The sequence below is a fragment of the Malus domestica genome, chromosome 15 (assembly GCF_042453785.1).
Source record: "Malus domestica chromosome 15, GDT2T_hap1".
NCBI lineage: Eukaryota > Viridiplantae > Streptophyta > Magnoliopsida > Rosales > Rosaceae > Malus > Malus domestica.
In genome coordinates this window covers 5,783,300-5,801,083 of record NC_091675.1, presented here as the reverse complement: position 1 = coordinate 5,801,083, position 17,784 = coordinate 5,783,300, and the positions used below count along the sequence as shown (strand labels likewise).

The following is a 17,784-nucleotide window of genomic DNA, read 5'->3' as shown; positions in this document are numbered from 1 at the left end:
TGTTTGGTAATCCCGAAATCCCGGAAAATACCGAAGTATTCGGTTTCCTATTGACTTTTGGGTTTTGGTTCTTGAAAGCTATTGCCATGGTTGCTGACTCTTCACAATACACTTACTCTACACATAGAGACGATGAAGATAGTGAAAATTTTGAACCTCATAGGAACTCTATATGGTACTAAGTCACTCATGTATCTTACCATGCAATGTATAAAGTGTAAATATTGTACTAATTCATTATATATAAATGATTATGGTGTGTTTAAACTTCTTTAATTAATTACTACTTGTTTTCTACACTCACAATGTTTGCCAGCTCGCTATATAATCAACTTAAATCAGTTAAATCCATCATGCAATGCATTTCCTTCCAATTTTTTGTGATAAACTAATAGATAATTGACTAAATAAACATCATGCAAAGTTTCAATAAAAATTTCCAAGTTTTTCTTACAATTTCTGTGGTTTTTATTCAATTTTTATCGATATCGATAATATCCCGATATTTCCATCGAAATTTCCATGTTTTTGGACTACTGATATTTCTGATATCATCGATATTTTAGACCATGGTTTAGATCTGCTTCCCAAATGACTAAAATTGTTTTTAGTTCACCAAAAGCATGCATTTTCAAACAAGTATCAGTTATGTGTTTCTTGAAAAAATAACTTCGAATGTTTTTCAAGATTCATTTGTATTTCACTAAAGATTAGTTTTAAAACTATTCATTAAAAACGTTTTCAGTCATTTTAAAAAACACTTCCTAAAAATGCTTGTAGTTTATAAAAACACTTTCAAAGTACATGCCAAATTATTCTTTCACGAAGCACTACCAAATACTTGATAAAACCACTGCTAACATATACACTTATTAGCAAAAGTATTTGTTTAGTAGGGAGGCAGATTGTCTGCCCTCCTGTTATGGTGCCCTTCCAATCCCCTCATATTTGTGTGGTCACAGGTAAGTCACGTCAACATTTTATATTCCTATTGCTTTTTATTTTATTATCTCTATAAAAAAAATTAATATAAAATATTAACGTAGCTTAATCATGACCGCACAAATAGAAGAGGATAGAAAGGACACCATAACAGGAGAGGACAATCTGCCTCCGGTGCTATCGTCCCCATTTACTCAAACTATCCTCACTATTTATCCACCCACCGTCACTCCAAAACACCCAATTGTCCACCCTGAAAAAACCATGCCAACTCTTCTAGGTTTTTTTGTTTCACATTTCCCTCTCTAACTTTTGTGCTCTAATTAATTAATAACTTTTGGTCTCTAATTAATTAATAACTTTTGGTCAGCCTCCCTCGTACCGTCGAGGTTCTCTCAAAAGATAAGGCACCATCGAGGTTCTCTCAATTTGGAACTGTACTTTATCCTTTATACAATTGATGAGCATTAGAAAAACATAAATGTTGAATGCTTACATCTCTCTTCTCAAAGGTACAAGCTAAAAGATACCTGAGCAACAAGAAACTGAAAATTTCGTACTCGTCTCCTTTTAAAGATAGAGAGCATTATGTATTTATCCAAAGAATTAGAGAGTAATACGCAACGTTCAGAGACAGAAATTCATATTCCCCATTCCTTAACGACGGGGAGAGTTTCAACGTCTAACACCATAGCTCACTATGCCTCCGACCAGGACTTCTTTATCTTGAATCATCGGCGCCAAACACCATGAACAATCCGTATTACAAAAAATGACTTTGTGAACAAACAACAAGCGTGGAGCGCACGCTGAACCTTCAGTCACTCCATCCCCCTCTCTTCGAAAACTCTTCCTATTTTCCTCTATTTTTCACAGAACAATTTAACAGAACAAAAATATATAAACCTAAGGAGACCATGATTACATATTCCAGTGAAGGTACCTTCGTGTGTTTTGTGATGTATCCAGAACACGGTAAGCCTTTGCAGGTCAAGTTACAATGACAAGGGTTTGTCCTTTTCTGCTGGGAGTGGCGAAATCCTATCGTGCGCCAACAATGCCAGAGGCCCAAGGAACAACGAGTGGTGCAGATGGATGGCGGTTTCTATATGATTCAGGATACTTGTCCTTGAAATTAAGTTTAGGCGTTTCTGCCTGCATTTTGATGATTGAAAACAAGAAATATTAGGGTCAACTGGATCAACATAATCACGAATATATATAAATTATAACGAAACAGTTGTTTAGTTCTTACGTATTTAAGCCAGCACTCTCCAAGTTTATGCTCATAGATATCTGGAGAATGGCAACCAGTTTCCGACGGGCAATAAACCCATATATTACATCTCTTTTCATTAGGCTTAGCACGTTTAGCTTGATCCAAGCAAGCCTGACAGCAGTCAGCTGCACTATCTTTGTGGTGGGTAAGCCCCCATCTTACAGCAGCACCATCATAATCTGTATGAACTTCTGCATGGCATTCAGGAGGAAGCGGCCTGCCAGGCAAAATTTGATCGTCTACAGAAAAACAAAGGAATACATACATCAACACATGGAATAAGTTTCTACTATCTAAATGAGTAAACTTCTCAAAACTACCAAACAAGGATCGTGACGTTTTCTTTTTATTTTGTAAAGGAAAATAAAAGATGATTTTTTTTAATGATAGAGAGAAGGGCATGGAGCCGAAATTGATGAATTACCTAACTCCTCTTCTTCACCCTCAGGTTTATCATGATGTTCCGTGTTACGAATTTCAGGAGGAATCCAAAGGCCCAAATCTTCCAACAGCCAAGTGGAATCAGATTCCAAAGCTTTTACTAGCATTTCTGTAGAAAACAAAATCAGAACAGTAAACACCAGAGTTTGTCAAAACAATTATACTACCATTCATAGACTGCTGCATCATATAAGCTATTGAATCCTAAAAAGAAACCACACGTAGTTCACAAATAATGACCATACCTGCTTCCTCATGAAGGACTGTTGAATTTGAAGCCTTGGTCTCAACTGCCAACTGCTTAGCTTCTTTTAGTTTTTCCTTGCACCATCTTTCAACTACTTCTGTTTATTTAAGCAACCACCATCAACATGATAACTTAATTACTACAAGTAATGCGAGAATAATAAACTGAATTATATAACACATATTTGTATCCTTTAGCTCATCACACTAATCATGGTTGGTCAGTTGAATTATTAGCAGCTGATAAGTGTTTGTAAAGAACTTAGTGTAGCCATGGGAATTTAAACAAATTCAAATTTATAGATTCAAATGGGTCAAATTGATTAATGGGAACAACACTTTACAAAGGTTGGTGGTTTACATGCAATTGAATTCTGGTATGAGCTGGGGTAACCTTTTGGCATCTTTTCATCGTTAAGCGAATATGTTGTAAACTTGTAATGTACGAGTGAAAGAAGCACTCAAACCTTGAACAAGGTGAAAGTTACACTTAACTGGAACATATCTAGGTACTAAGACACACAAGGTACTCACATATATAAACTATGGCCACTCTTACAAAAAAGACAATCAGTATTGACCCCACTTAAGTCACATGATAAATTGAGAATTCCATAGTTAACAGAAACAACAATTATGCAGGACAAAAAAAATAAAAAATAAACAACAATTATCCAGGTCATCATGCACCACCTACCCAAAGAGAGAAAAATGGCACGGAAAACAGAAAAAGCTACGTTACACTATAAGTTTTTGCTCTATTATGTCACAATTTTTTGAGTGGTTACAGAAATACAGAGAAATGCCTAAAGCAATCCCTTCCTTACAAAGATCTGGTTTGTCATAAAATCAAGAGAAAATTTACATGCTTCCAGAATACCAGGAAGCAATTTGTTCCTCGAGACAAAACAGACAATGAATCTTCTATATCCTTTCACGTGAAACCCACCTAAACTTCCCTTTAACCCGTGTTCTCGCCTTCACTCCTAAATATGCTATTTCTGAATATGTAAATGGATAATTTCCCGCAGAAAGCTGAACAAGTAGTTGGAATATTGAAAGCAGGAAATCTACCATACGATGATACAATATCATAAAGAAATAGATAACGGGAAAGCATGCACAAACAGAAAATGAACTTATAGAAAAACATAAAAAGCCTAATGATTAGGGATTTAAACTAAAGCTACGAAATCTTTGGATTGTCTCCCTTACCAAAACTCGTACAGTTGCTCAAGAAAACAGTACTTCATTCAACCTTAATGTGACAGTATCAAAGAACCACTCGATAATTTTTAGAATTTGTTATCAATGTCGATAATTTTAGTTTCAGATACAAAAACTGAAATCAACACAGATAAAACATAAATTCATAATCATATTTATTTCAAGACAGAGCTGAATATCATGGTCAGATGAATTATGTTTAAACCATTTATACAAGATTTGAGATTTGATATTGCATGGCTATTAATTATTGCAGATAACAAAAAGAGATAAACTAAAGAAAATAAAATTGAGCTGCACTGACCTCTCTGCTCAGTAATATTTGCATTGGGCCTCAAGGTTTTCAACCTATCAATTATATCATTAGTCATCTTCAGTTTCAAAGGCTGCGGCAATTCAACCGCTACCTCTCTGTAAAGCTCCTTCTTCAGTGCCTTTACCTTTTGAGCACAACAGAATAGTCCTCCATTAAATTAAAAGGACTCGCAGCATATAGCTCTACCGATTCAATCAAACGGAACTACCTACCCTCAAAGAAAACTCAAAATGCATATCTTACCAATCTAATTAGCTCAACCGGTTCAGCTGCTTTTCGAATCCGAACTGACTCCTCCATCTTCCTAATCTGATCCGGAGTGTACTCAAACGCTGAACCAATTCACAAACAAAACATTCCCTCAACATTCCTAACTGGGTTCTCTGAAAAACACCTCAAACGGCTAGTGGATAATCCAAAGCAACAAAATTTAAAGAAAACTCATCAAACAAGAAGCTAAATTCCCAACTGGGTTTTACCAGAAACACCTCAAACAGCTAGTGGATCATTCAAAGAACCAAGATTTACAGAAGCTAGAGAGAAAGAGAGAGAAACGTACTGGGGCGTGTATCTCTATCGGAGTAGATGTAGAGAGAACCGTAGAGGGAGCGAAGAACATAGAGAGCAACAACGATGTTAATGGAGCAAACGAGGAGAGTGGTCTTCTTGTACGAAAAACCCCAAATCCGTCTACCTTTAAATCCCCATTCTCCTCCTACCCGAGCCATGCCTTCGTCTCTTCTCCTTCATTCCACCATATCCGCCGACCTCACAGATCGATCAGAGCCAGACCCAGATCAAAATCCCAAAAGCCCACAACTTTCGAAGCCTCGCCTCTTCCGACGACAGACCCAGGTCGTCCTTTGCTCCAACGCAGCAGTGGAATAAGTGCTTTTGGCTTCTGGGTTTTTCTTGTCTTGCCTTATTTGCTACGATTTAGTGAGATAAATGCAAAGCCGTCGTCGTAATTAGGATTAGAGAAAGGGGTTAAAAGATAATGATTAAGATTAATGAAGATTGAGTGGCCTGGTTTGCCCAGGGGGGATTAATGAAGAATGATTATGGTGTTTTCTCAGATGATTCCGTGATTGTTGGTGTTTGCTCGGTAGTGGTGAAAACAGCTTAATCAACCTATTTGCCTTGTCTCCTCTGCCTTGTACTAACATGCGCCGTGGGTGGATCACGTCCTAATCCCATGTTTTATTTTGGGATAACTAATTTTTATTTTGTTTTATTTTTGCTATACTAATTTGTCTCCATTTCTTCCTTTAGAGGGGTGTTAATAATTTTTTCATTTGCTATATTAATTAGGATTCTGAGAGAGTTTCAGGGAATTAATAATTCCAGGGGTATTCAATTAGGATTTTAAGTGATTCTCTGAAATTCTAGGTGTATTCAATTAGAATTTCAAAATAGTTTATTAAAATCCTTAGAAATCCAGGTGTATTCAATTAAGATTTTAAAGAAGTTTATAACATTCCAAGTGTATTCAATTAGAAATTGATTTTAAAGAATTTGAGAAAGTTAAAGAATTAGAGGGAATTGGAGAGATTTTGTAGTGTATTTTAAGTATCCACAAATCTCACCTCTTCCCATGAGATTTCGAGGGAATTGAATCAAAATTTTATATGGAATCTCTACAAATCAATTAAACTCCATAAAAATCCATGGATTTATAAATCCATTAAAATCTCTCACATTCTCAATTGAATACACCCCCCTTAGATTTGTTTGTTCCAATATCTATAATCATACAAAAATTAGTTTGAGAACATTTAAAAAAAAATAGTACTAGCACCGAACGCTTTGTGACAGGCACAATCATATTTGAATATAACATTAACAAAATTCTAAAATTTTTAGATACTACCGACATACTTGAAACAATACACATTAATTGTGAGTAAATAAATATCAATCAACTAAATTTAATTTGAGGCTAGGAACCTCAAAATTTTGATACCATAGCAAAATAATCATTTTTGTTGTTGGAACCAAACGTAATTTTAACCTAGTTGATTTGACAATTTTTTAACTAATTGATTTAGACTTTAATCATGTAAAATTTCAAGTTAAACTTTTCACCATCCAACACAAATTTTGTAGAAAATGCTTTAAGTTTGAATTCATGTCTGCTGTTAGTAACAAATATTTAATGATTATACTCACTTATCAAGTATATCAAAAATTTGGTGAACAAATATATATTACTTAAATAGTGATCAGTATCCAATTAAATTATTATTATTATTATTATTATTTTAAATTTGTGATATATACCTATCAAGCTACTCGTACGTGCATATTTTTCATTTTATACAACAATAGAAAGATGTCATGTGCCATAGTTTTATTTTTATAATTTATTAGGAGGATGTGACAGGCACACTAAACATAATTATTTTCTTCTCCTGGCTGCCACGTGTCGAAAATTGAGGACAATTTATTTAATTCAAATTTCTTAATCAACTTTGGGTTAATTATAGGATTACTTGGAAACTCTCGGTTCACTTGGAAATTATAGCATATAATATTTATTGGGACAGTTCTGTGTCACGATCATTTTACACAATTTTCAACACATATGTTTATGAGACGTATTTCGTAATGTATTTCAACGATTCAAATCGTCTATCATTTAGGTATTTCCTCAAATATCATGTCTATCGAAAATCATCAAAATCTGAATCATTAAAGATTTAAGGTTTCTTTGTAGAACCGCATGTGTTCATTTTCTTCACTACGTATGTTCTAAAAAATTAACAATTCAGATCGTTAAAATATATTAAAAAGTGGTTTTCATAAAACCGTGTGTTAAAATTGCGAAAGAAGTTAACTTGCACCACACCCCCCCCCCCAAATATTTAAATAATGTGAAACTATGAAATTGGTAAGACCACAACAAACGAATTTGTTTCACTTAAGGTAAACTTTCCTTTGTAAGAAGTCAACTATCACAACTACATAAAAAAGTCAACTATCACATTCTAATTAAGGATTTGATTTAATTACGTGTTGTCTAATTTTATTTTTTTGTTCATAAGATATTTCTGGTTACTGTGTTTTGCTCAATTTTAATTTGGTTATTTTGTTTAATTTGTTAACAAAAGTACAGATTGTTTGAGACAACTTTTGAATTACAAAGTAACGTTCCTAACTACATGTTGCACCAAAATTTTAAAATGTTTATGAGGCACTTTCCAATAAAAACTTGAAGTTTTAATTAAAAAATTAACGTGCTTATAGTAAAATCACTTATTGCAAAAACGCCGTAAATGCTTTAAAAAAAGTAGTTCTAAACAAGGACAAGTGACTGAAAAAGAATAGGGCTTACAAGGGGAAGCGGTAAAGTGGCCCAATAGTCCAGACTCGGCCCATGTCCAGTTACTAAAAAGAAAAAGGATTAAATTGTAGCAATGGTCCCTCAACTTTAATCAAATTGAAGTAATAGTTTATCACTAAAAATTCATTACCATTTGTCCCTCAACTTATCAAAATGTGAAGCTATAGTCATTTTCATCAATTTCGTCAAAATAAGTTACGTTGGAATAACCATTTATATAATTAGGATCCCTCAACTCATCAAAGTGTGTAATTATGGTCATTTTCTTCAACTACGTCAAAATTTTTGTCAAAACGAGTTATGTTGGAAGAATCATTGTTATAATTGGGTTAAAGTTAAGTGACAATTTATCTAGTTGAATTAAAGTTGAGGGACAAATAGTAATAAATTTTTAGTTGAGGGACTATAGCTATACGTTTTGATGAGTTAAGAGACCAATGATAATAAATTTTTAGTTGAGGATGATTGCTCTTGAAGTTAAATCTACAATTTCCTCAAAGAAAAAGAGAAAAATCGCGGGAAAATCAAGAACTGCAGCAAGCAGCTTTACTAGGGCGCACGCCCTCTGAGACTTGATGTGATTTGGGGGCTGCAATCAAGTCGAAATCAAAGCCAGGGAGATGAACGACGGCGAGAACGAAGAGTTTGGGTTCTCCAGAAACTACTTTCTGGCAAAGGAGCTCCGCGGTTCCGGCAAGAAATCGCAGTCGAAGATCTCAGATATCGATATCGTAGACGAACAGGTAATGCTGGGTCGCCTTCAATTCCTTAAAAATTTCCAATTTTTTTTGTTAATTTTGTTAAAGCTTGAAACTATGGCTGGAACTGGTTGCGGCGGCGGCTCAAATCGAACCCAAACACAAGAAAGAGGTGAAGGATGTGAAGGATGTGATGAACAGTTATAAGAGTTAGTACCCAGAATGGGCTTTTGAGCTGAGGTATTCCTCTAGCTTGTAGATTGATTAGAAATGTTTGAAATGCTGTTATTTCAATTGGGTTTTAAGATTTCTTTATTTCTATTTCGGCATTCACGTTTCGTTTGCGTCTAGGATTGGATAACTCATATGGTTAGGTGTACAATGAAATGAGAAATGAAAATAGAGGTGAAGGATTTTTCATTTTCTAGGAATTAGAAGGGATAAGTTACGAGGCCTCGATATCCCACTAGTTTATTGCGATTGCAAGTGATAAGTTTTCATCATGACTTGTCCATGAACATGCCTTGAATATAGTGAGTTATTCAATTCATGCCAATCCTAGGCACCAAACGAGCCCGTAATGTTCTCATCCAGATGGACTTGCAACTTGTTTTTACTGCCAAAAGAGAACGTATTGATCATTCTGGCTGCATATGCTAATATTTTCTTACAATAAGGAGTTGCGTTATATTCTTTTAACAATTGATTTAGTTGTGGACTTGATGCCTTCTATTTCGAATCAGTTTTTCCGTAGATTATAGTTGAAAGTTCTGCTAATGTGTGTGTACTTATTCACCCTTTTTTACTGTTCGTAGATGTGGTCTTGGCCTTCTTATGTATGGATTTGGATCTAAGACGGCCTTGCTTGAAGATTTTGCTTCAACATCGTTAACCAAGTATTCTGTGGTTTTTGTCAATGGATATCTGCAGGGAACAAATATAAAACAGGTAATATATTTTGGATACAGTTCCAAAGCATTTTGTGATCGTTCTACATTTGCCAATTGTATGGCTTTACCGGGCTACCAAATGTTTGCAATGTAGGTTGTGGTAGCCTTAGCTGAACTTCTGTGGGATCAATTGAAAACCAAAAGGAGTCCTTCCAGGAGCTCTTCCAAAGCACAACAGCCATTTAATTCCAGATCCATGGATGATCTTCTTGCATTTTTGAATGGATCGGAAGATACGACAAACGAATGTATAGTATGTGTCGTCATTCACAACATTGATGGACCTGGATTAAGGGACTCGGAAACCCAACAGTGTCTTGCACGAGTTGCTTCTTGTTCACATATTCGCATTGTGGCCTCTATTGATCATGTGAATGCACCTCTTTGTAAGTCTATTCTTGTTATAACTTGTTATATCGGTTTACTTAGGACATCTGAATTCTGAGTCTCTGACTGGTGTTGGTTCCTAAAACTTTGCCTCTCTGTCTTCATAAACATAGAACTAAAGAAACCGTTTTTTGTTACTCTGCAAAACAACAATATCATATGCCATCAACCTAATCACACCTTCTTTTCATTTAATAGTGTGGGACAAGCAGATGGTTCACACACAGTTCAACTGGTACTGGCATCACGTTCCTACCTTTGCACCGTACAAGGTCGAAGGAATGCTCATTCCGCTGATCCTTGCACATGGAAATACCACCCAAAGTGCCAAAGGTGCTACAATAGTTTTGCAGAGTTTGACATCCAATGCTCAGAGCGTGTTCAAAGTTCTTGCAGAATATCAACTATCCCACTCGAACGAAGAAGGTAAGTAGCTATAAACCCTATACTAACTCTTGGAGCTTTAATCTCTATAATCCAATCCATCCGTTATCTGATAACTTCCGTATTGTTCAGGGATGCCGATTGATAATCTGTACGCAACCTGTCGAGAGCGGTTCCTTGTGAGCAGCCAGCTTACGCTTAACTCCCATTTGACAGAATTCAAAGATCATGAGTTGGTGAAGACCAAAAGGAATTCTGACGGCCAGGATTGCTTTCACATCCCTCTCACAAATGAGGCACTTGAAAAACTGCTAGCGGATCTCTGTCCTTCAACATTATGTAGATTTTATGTCCTGATACAAGTGGCAATAATCCAAAATTTTCACTCCCGGCTTAAAAGGTGACGATGTATTGAAATGTGCACTAATCTCTTCGTGCTCGAATCATGAAGAAAAATTGACAAATTTGAATAGAGGGAGTCAAATTTGAACGTTTAATAAAAATAAATGGCTCAAATTCAAATTAAGAGTCGAGAAAGCAAAAAAAAAAAAATTGACCGGTATTTAAACGGTTTATTTTAGGGGTGGTTCGGTATGAGATCCCATATTGAAATCCTTTGTCCCGATTCCCAAATCAAATTTTTCGGGAATCCCAATTTGAATACCGATCCCAAACCAAATTTTCGGGAATCCCAACTTTCGGGAATCCGGAAATAGTTTTGGGATTTCGGGACAAATCGGGAATCCCGAAATGGTTTTGGGCTTTTGGACTAAAATTTGACATATTATGCTTATGTAACTCATTGAATGAATTGTTAGATTATGCAAACATATCAAGCAAGTCTCATTCACATTCTTGGAAGTGATAGATTGTGCAGGCTGGTTAGTCTGAGACTGAGAATCTATTGCATCTCTTGCTAGTTTAAATGCAAATATAATCTCATATCAGGGCACAAGCATTGGATTGCAAACTGTAAACTTTGCTTGAAGGCTCTTAACCTGACTGACAAACATTGCTACCTTGCACTGCTTTGTTGTCCATTTACCAGTAATCTACATATGTAAAATACATATTTACAATGCCAACAAGCTCCATTTATTGGTGTAAATAGTAAAGAGACTCAAGCATAGTAACTAGCTGATCCAACATTTTTGGTTTCGACATAAATAAAACAACATTGCTTACGTTATATCATGATTCATAACATATTCCATTATCTGTAATAAGTTCAAACCATAAAGTCCATAATCAATTATAAAAGAATAATATATATGTGTATATATATATATATATATAATAATTAATAATATATATTTTCGGTTCGGTACGGGATTCCCGAAATATCGAGAAGCTAATCCCGAATCCTGTACCAAAATTTCAGGATCAGTTCGGGATAGCATCCCAAAAATTTTGGGAATTTTGGTTTGGGATCGGAATTTTTTCGGTTTGGTTCGGGATTTTTGAGAATTTTTTTCACCCCTAGTTTATTTATGCAAATGCTGTCATTCAGGGTATTAGATTTATTTATGTACCGGAATATGTAGTTGAAATGAAATGACAAATTAGATGTGTTAGGATTTAAGTCAATAAAATAGCAGCCAAACCGAATGGTGGTGGAAACAGTGCAAGAAAACGACAAGTTATCAAACAACGTTACTACACGGATTAATCTTTCCCCAAACAAATCAAAAACAAAAAAGGGCGATAAAAAATAACTCACAAAATTAGCATCTCTTTGGCGTATGGTCCTATTCTATCCAGTGTGCTTACACCTCCATTCAATAAAACACCGCCACGTGTGAAGTAAGCGTATTTCCATGATTAAAGGCTCAAACTTACAAGAGATTTTTCAGTGTGACTGTCACACAAAGTGATACACCACGTGTTTCTATATTAATCGTGGGTTATGTGTGTTAAAATGTTAATAACGTAAAAATTAAAAATTTTCACCACTTACATAAAAACACGTAGTATACCATCCATATTCCCATCATAACTAAAAATTTCTCCAAACTTACAGGATTTGGCACGCTTTTGGTGGGGAAGTGTGGAGAGAATTTTTAGTATCCTGAAATACAGTCTAGTATAATAAATATTATAAAAAATAGTTGAATATTTGAAAAGGTAATTATAATGGATAAGGATTGTCTGCCCTCTACTTCCGGTGCCCTTCCCGTGCATTCTTGTTTTGTGTGGTCACGGTTAAGCCATTTCAACATTTTATATTATTTTTTTTATAGATATAATAAGACAAAAATGAATAGTAATATAAAATATTGACGTGGTTTAATCGTGACCACACAAACAGGAGGGCACCGAAAGTGGAGGGCAGACAGTTCTTGTCCAATTATAATAACTTTTATTATGATTCTTTATGTACTCGATTGTGTTCCAGACATTAAAAAGTTTATTTTCGTACAAACAATACCAAATGTCTTAATACGCCTCGGTGTACCCACACAATAAGGATATCGAATATAATAATACAATTAATTAAAAACTAAATTTTTTTTTTAACCCTTAATATATGTATTTTCAGTGAACCGAAAAATATGACAGTTCGGACAAATCAGAGCAAAGAGCAAAGCTCTCTCTCTCTCTCTCTCTCTCTCTCTCTGTGTGTTAAATTAGCGGAAAGTCCAAAAAAGTCCAAAGCTGGCAAAACGACCATTCCCCTGCCCGAAAGTTGCAAGCTTTTTACTTGGGACGGAAACCAGATAATCACACCCTCGAATTTCTTCATCCTTTTGATCGAATTGAACTCAAACCCAATAATTCTCTGCAGTTCCTAGAGAAACCAAATTCGAAAAGTCAGCGTTTTGCAGCTCGAGTTCTGAGAATTCTGCAGAAAGAAAGAGTTGGGTTGCTGGGAGCGGCGGAGGAGATGTGGGGGTTCGGGGGTCGGTGTTATTGGGGAAGGAAGGAGCGGCGGAGCGATGGGGTTGAAGGGATAGTGGTGCTGTTTGCGTGGATGTCGAGCCAGGAGAGGCAGCTGAAGAGCTTCGTGGAGCTCTACTCGTCTTTGGGTTGGAACTCTCTGGTCTGCCACTCTCAATTTCTCAATATGTAAGTTGTTGTTCCGATTTTTTCGCTGAATTGGTGATGTTTTTCCTATCAAGTTTCTGCTTTTACTTTCGTTCCCAATTGGGTTTGACTTGTTTTGGTTAATCTTTTGTTCCCAATTGGGTTTGACTTGTTTTGGTTAATCAATAATCACTTAATGGCTTTTGCTTTTTTGGGTCGTTGGAGGAACTCGGTTGCTTAATATTGTTATTGTGGTTAGTTTTGTGATGGCTGGAGCTAGTTAGGGAATCAATGTTTCCTTAATTGACAGATTTTATGTGAGAAATGTTTTTTGATCCCCACTTTTCCTTGGTCCTAGTCTTGTAAAGTGAGTGTGGATCTCCCAAAATAGAATTACAAATTTTTTTTTGGAGGGAAAATAGGGATTTCAGTAACATATCTCAAAAGTACGATGGCCGGCATGAAGAGGAGGGGCATCGTTAAAACTTTACCATGGTATAACCACATGGGAAATTCCCTGGTGAAGGAAGAAAAGTAACCGCGTAACAAATGACATCACTTCGGGACTACAAGTTCATCAAAGATACAATCCATAAGCCATGGAGGTCCAACATCCCTCCAAAATGACTGACCCTCCAGAGTGCTAAGGCTATAACAAGTAATTTGTGGAGTTCTTTGAAATCGGGATGCAAAAGTAGTATTTTTGACAGCAGAGTAGAAATTGTATTGGATGAATGTTGTAGAGTTCTTTGATGAATGCGGAAATTTGTGGAGTAGAAATATTATTTTGATGGCTTGCAACTTATTTATACTAGTTGGCGGCATTTAGAGAAACATTCCTGGCAGCAGGCATGTTACAGAGAAAGGAAGAACTGCCTTTAATTGACGAAATTATTCTTTTGTACATGAATGTTTCAAGAAGATTACTAAGTACATCGTTGTTTATATTCTTCCTCCCAGTGATGATATAATTCGCCTTAAAATTCAATCTATAAATGTTTCAAATCTCAATATAACTTGCAGAACTTGCTGAACTTGAGCTATTATGTTTGGATCTTTCTGTTTTTGTGGCTGCAATCAATCAATTATGCATAATTGCTACTTCTAGAATGATGTGGGGCAGTTTGCACGCATCATTTTGATTTTGGACTAATGTTTGATATACATGATTTCTGCAGGTTCTTCCCTGAGAAGGCTACAACTATAGCAACGGATATTCTAAATGAACTTGTTGAGGTCAGTTATAACTTATACCACAGTTATATATTAATAGGTTCAGATAGACAAAAGAACCTGTTTAATTGATTTTCCTGAGTAAAGTTGACCAATTACCGCTTTCCTTTTTATATGAAATACAGGAGTTGAAGATTAAGCCTTGCCCAGTGGTCTTCGCTTCTTTTTCTGGTGGTCCAAAAGCCTGTATGCTCAAAGTTCTTCAGGTAAACTCCTTTCAGTTCTGAATGCTCCATATTTATTCGTACTTTCAATGTCAAAAGGATTTCACTGGTCATGTAAAGTAGCAAGCATCCAATTGATTGAGGATAAGTATTGACTACGTCTTTCATTTTGTGCAGATAATTGAGGGAACTTGTGAAGCAAAACTGAATCTGGTATACTATTTTATTCCTTTGAATTTCATTAATGACTGACTTATAAAAAATAATGTAATTTTTGTATTTAAAAGACATTGAGGCGTCACATAAGGGGACCAATGAAGAAAACGACCGCCAATCTGATTTATCACTAAAATATTTTGGGTGATCATTAATATTTTTTATGTTAGGGGCAATATGGGGTGTTCCATTTGGACTGATTCTTACAGTTTTGAAAGTTCTATTATCCATAATCTTATTAATCTTCATCTTTTGACCGTGAAGGATGATTGCCGACTGGTTAAAGACTGTATTTCTGGCCACATCTTTGATTCCTGTCCAGTGGACTTTACTAGTGATCTGGGTGCTAAATTCGTTCTTCACCCAAGTGTCCTGAAAATATCTAAGCCACCAAGATTTGCATCCTGGATGGCGCAGAGCATTGCATCTGGGCTCGATGCGCTCTTTCTTAACAGGTTTGAGTCACAACGTGCTGAGTATTGGCAGACTCTCTACTCCACAATTGTGAGTAACTAAGTATACTCCAGGCTGTCCTCTATCTAAAATGTCATTTTGTTCTCATCATTTATTCTTTATGATTCTTATGCAGGGCATGCAGGCGCCGTATCTCATCTTATGCTCGGAGAATGATGATCTTGCCCCCTATCAAGTTATCTATAATTTTTCGCAACGCTTACGAGAACTTGGGGCTGATGTTAAACTAGTAAAATGGAATGGTTCTCCTCACGTAGGTATGCTTCTAAACTTAAACTCAAAGGCTATTTATTGAGAAAGTTGAGGTTCTCCCATAAAACTAATTGGCAATATGGGGAGCAGCCCAACTTATAAGCCAATGCAAGGCCCCTCCTCCCATCAGTATGAGATTTATTCTCAACACACCCCCTCACGTGTGATGGTGGAGCATGTGTGGCTGTTGGGCATCACATGTGGGACAACTGCTCTAATAACAGGAAGAAGTTGGGGTTTCACCATATTGCCATTGATTTTATAGTAGAACCTCAACTTTCTTCATGGTACCAGAGCAAGTTAGCCTACGTGTGAAGTCCAATGGCCACATGTGCTCCACATCACACAATTCTTATTTATTTACTTTCTTTCCAAATTCTTATTTATTTACTTTCTTCTCTCTTATCGATAGCACATGTGAATGTACTAAAATCCTACAACTTGATTCATTGTTTCACTCACAGGTCATTACAAGCATTATCCAGTTGACTACAAGGCTGCCATAACCGAACTCCTTGGTAAAGCAACCAGAGTTTATTCCCAAAGAATTAGACGGCTGGAAGGGGAAACAATTGGCATGCAGGCAACACAAGATGAGATCGTTGACAATGAACCAATGAGTAGCCTTACAAAAGCTGCGGGAGGCTCAAATGGGTTTCGAGGAGTCACTCTGGCCTCAAGTGATCACTTCTTCACGCCCGGCTCAATGGAGTACGAGGGAGGTAGAGATATTGGGTCCATGCAAGACGAACGCAAGGAAGGGATAATTCACCTGCCTAACACGCCAACTCCAAGCATGAATGCCCACGGGGTTCTTGGTCAGATCCTTTTCGACGTCTGTGTTCCAAAGACTGTTGAGGATTGGGATATAAAGTCGTCATCAGGTTCTTTGAACGGGAAAGGCAGCTCAATCGCTTCAAGAAGACGACATGCCCCCTTTAATCCAATCAAGTGCATACGTCGCTCAAGATTATAATTTGGCACAAGACAAGAGAGATGAAGTTTGTTATCTTTACTTTTTCTTCATTTCTTGCTTTGTTTCTGGAATAAGGAGGATAAGGTACATTTGGAGGCGGTAAGCCGACGATGATCTCATTCTCCGGCTGAAAAAATGTACGGTGGGTTCACTGGCACTGAAGAAACTTTAGGTGGGTGATGACAATCGTTGTAATGAATATTAGAGGAAGCTGTAAATCTAGAAAAGAAATGAATCGTATGAGTTTGGCAAAATATTAATGTTTTTTTTTTTAACAAACGATATTATCTTTATAGATAAGTGCGTCAAGCCTCACGAAGGATTAATCTTAAAGTTTCTTATACCAAAATAAATCTTAAGAAAATATGAGTTTGGTCATACTTTGTTCAATGAAACTCAATTTATGTCACTTTGAACTTGAAACTCAATTTTGTCACTTTGCTTGTTTTTGTGAAAAATCAATTATATTATTCATGTGTACAAAATAACTCTAAAAATATTTAATATTTTCAAAATAGTAATGAATAAACAAATCATGTATCTCACTTAGAGTTTAAACAATGAAATCTTGATAAACATTAATCAAACGATAAATTTAATTTTTTCATTTCTAATGTTAGGTAGACTGAATTTATAACTAAATGATGTGTCACTACCAAAAAATAAGTACGGTAATCAACATTAAAGTAATAATCTAATGGTAATGACAGGAAGACTAAATTTGTAGATAAAATTTACAAACTAAATGATATGTCACCAATATGTATGCACACGTTTATCAACACTTAAGTCATAATTCAATTACCAACTTTCACGTTATTTGATTTACAAAATTTAATTTACGCATTTAGTCTCTCTTAGCATTACTTTTATTCCGTTTATCTCAAGTAAACACGCCCTTAAGAACCAATGGGCAACTAGGATTGCAAGTGGTAAAATTTGAAAATTCGAATCTCAACCGTTGGATCGATTTGACGCTAATTGGTTGCGAAGGGAATAGACTATTCAGCTTAAATTCACAGCTGAGTGCTGACCAATCAGCTTTACCTGTGACGCATCAATTACTCAACGAGGTGGGGAACTTGGCAGTCGACTACCGCTGGGTTTTCAAATGTGATGTGATATCCACACATCATATTTTACTTCTCACGCACATTTTTAAATTTTTACCGTCGAATTGAATGAATTAAAGAAGATCAATAAACAGAAATTAATATGTATTAAGTAAAATG

At 35.9% G+C, this 17,784-nt stretch overlaps 2 protein-coding genes and 1 pseudogene across 2 annotated transcripts; 2 read left to right on the top strand and 1 right to left on the bottom strand.

The window, feature by feature from the left end:
• Positions 1 to 1,510: 1,510 nt before the first annotated feature.
• Positions 1,511 to 5,558, bottom strand: LOC103455983 (uncharacterized). The gene is made up of 7 exons (XM_008395600.4): positions 5,011 to 5,558; positions 4,695 to 4,783; positions 4,440 to 4,575; positions 2,908 to 3,006; positions 2,646 to 2,771; positions 2,198 to 2,460; positions 1,511 to 2,097 (listed from the first exon to the last, which is right to left on the bottom strand). Exons 1-7 carry the CDS (start codon positions 5,177 to 5,179, stop codon positions 1,984 to 1,986), a joined length of 996 nt encoding a protein of 331 aa, XP_008393822.3. The 5' UTR covers positions 5,180 to 5,558; the 3' UTR covers positions 1,511 to 1,983.
• A 2,728-nt stretch (positions 5,559 to 8,286) lies between these two features.
• LOC103400165 (origin of replication complex subunit 2-like) lies at positions 8,287 to 10,739 on the top strand (annotated as a pseudogene).
• A 2,026-nt stretch (positions 10,740 to 12,765) lies between these two features.
• On the top strand, positions 12,766 to 16,806 carry LOC103455976 (uncharacterized). The gene is made up of 7 exons (XM_008395592.4): positions 12,766 to 13,279; positions 14,416 to 14,473; positions 14,596 to 14,676; positions 14,812 to 14,847; positions 15,115 to 15,354; positions 15,440 to 15,581; positions 16,041 to 16,806. Exons 1-7 carry the CDS (start codon positions 13,098 to 13,100, stop codon positions 16,550 to 16,552), a joined length of 1,251 nt encoding a protein of 416 aa, XP_008393814.2. The 5' UTR covers positions 12,766 to 13,097; the 3' UTR covers positions 16,553 to 16,806.
• The last annotated feature ends 978 nt before the right edge of the window (positions 16,807 to 17,784 follow it).

Bases quoted from the DNA above. Each gene is read 5' to 3' on its own strand.
- LOC103455976 (XM_008395592.4), top strand. From the start codon at position 13,098: ATGTGGGGGTTCGGGGGTCGGTGTTATTGGGGAAGGAAGGAGCGGCGG. The intron at 15,355-15,439 runs GTGAGTAACTAA...ATTCTTATGCAG, and splicing joins AGACTCTCTACTCCACAATT to GGCATGCAGGCGCCGTATCT. The intron at 15,582-16,040 runs GTATGCTTCTAA...TTTCACTCACAG, and splicing joins GAATGGTTCTCCTCACGTAG to GTCATTACAAGCATTATCCA.
- LOC103455983 (XM_008395600.4), bottom strand. From the start codon at position 5,179: ATGGCTCGGGTAGGAGGAGAATGGGGATTTAAAGGTAGACGGATTTGG. The intron at 4,784-5,010 runs GTACGTTTCTCT...GAATTGGTTCAG, and splicing joins CGATAGAGATACACGCCCCA to CGTTTGAGTACACTCCGGAT. The intron at 3,007-4,439 runs GTCAGTGCAGCT...TTAAATAAACAG, and splicing joins AAATATTACTGAGCAGAGAG to AAGTAGTTGAAAGATGGTGC.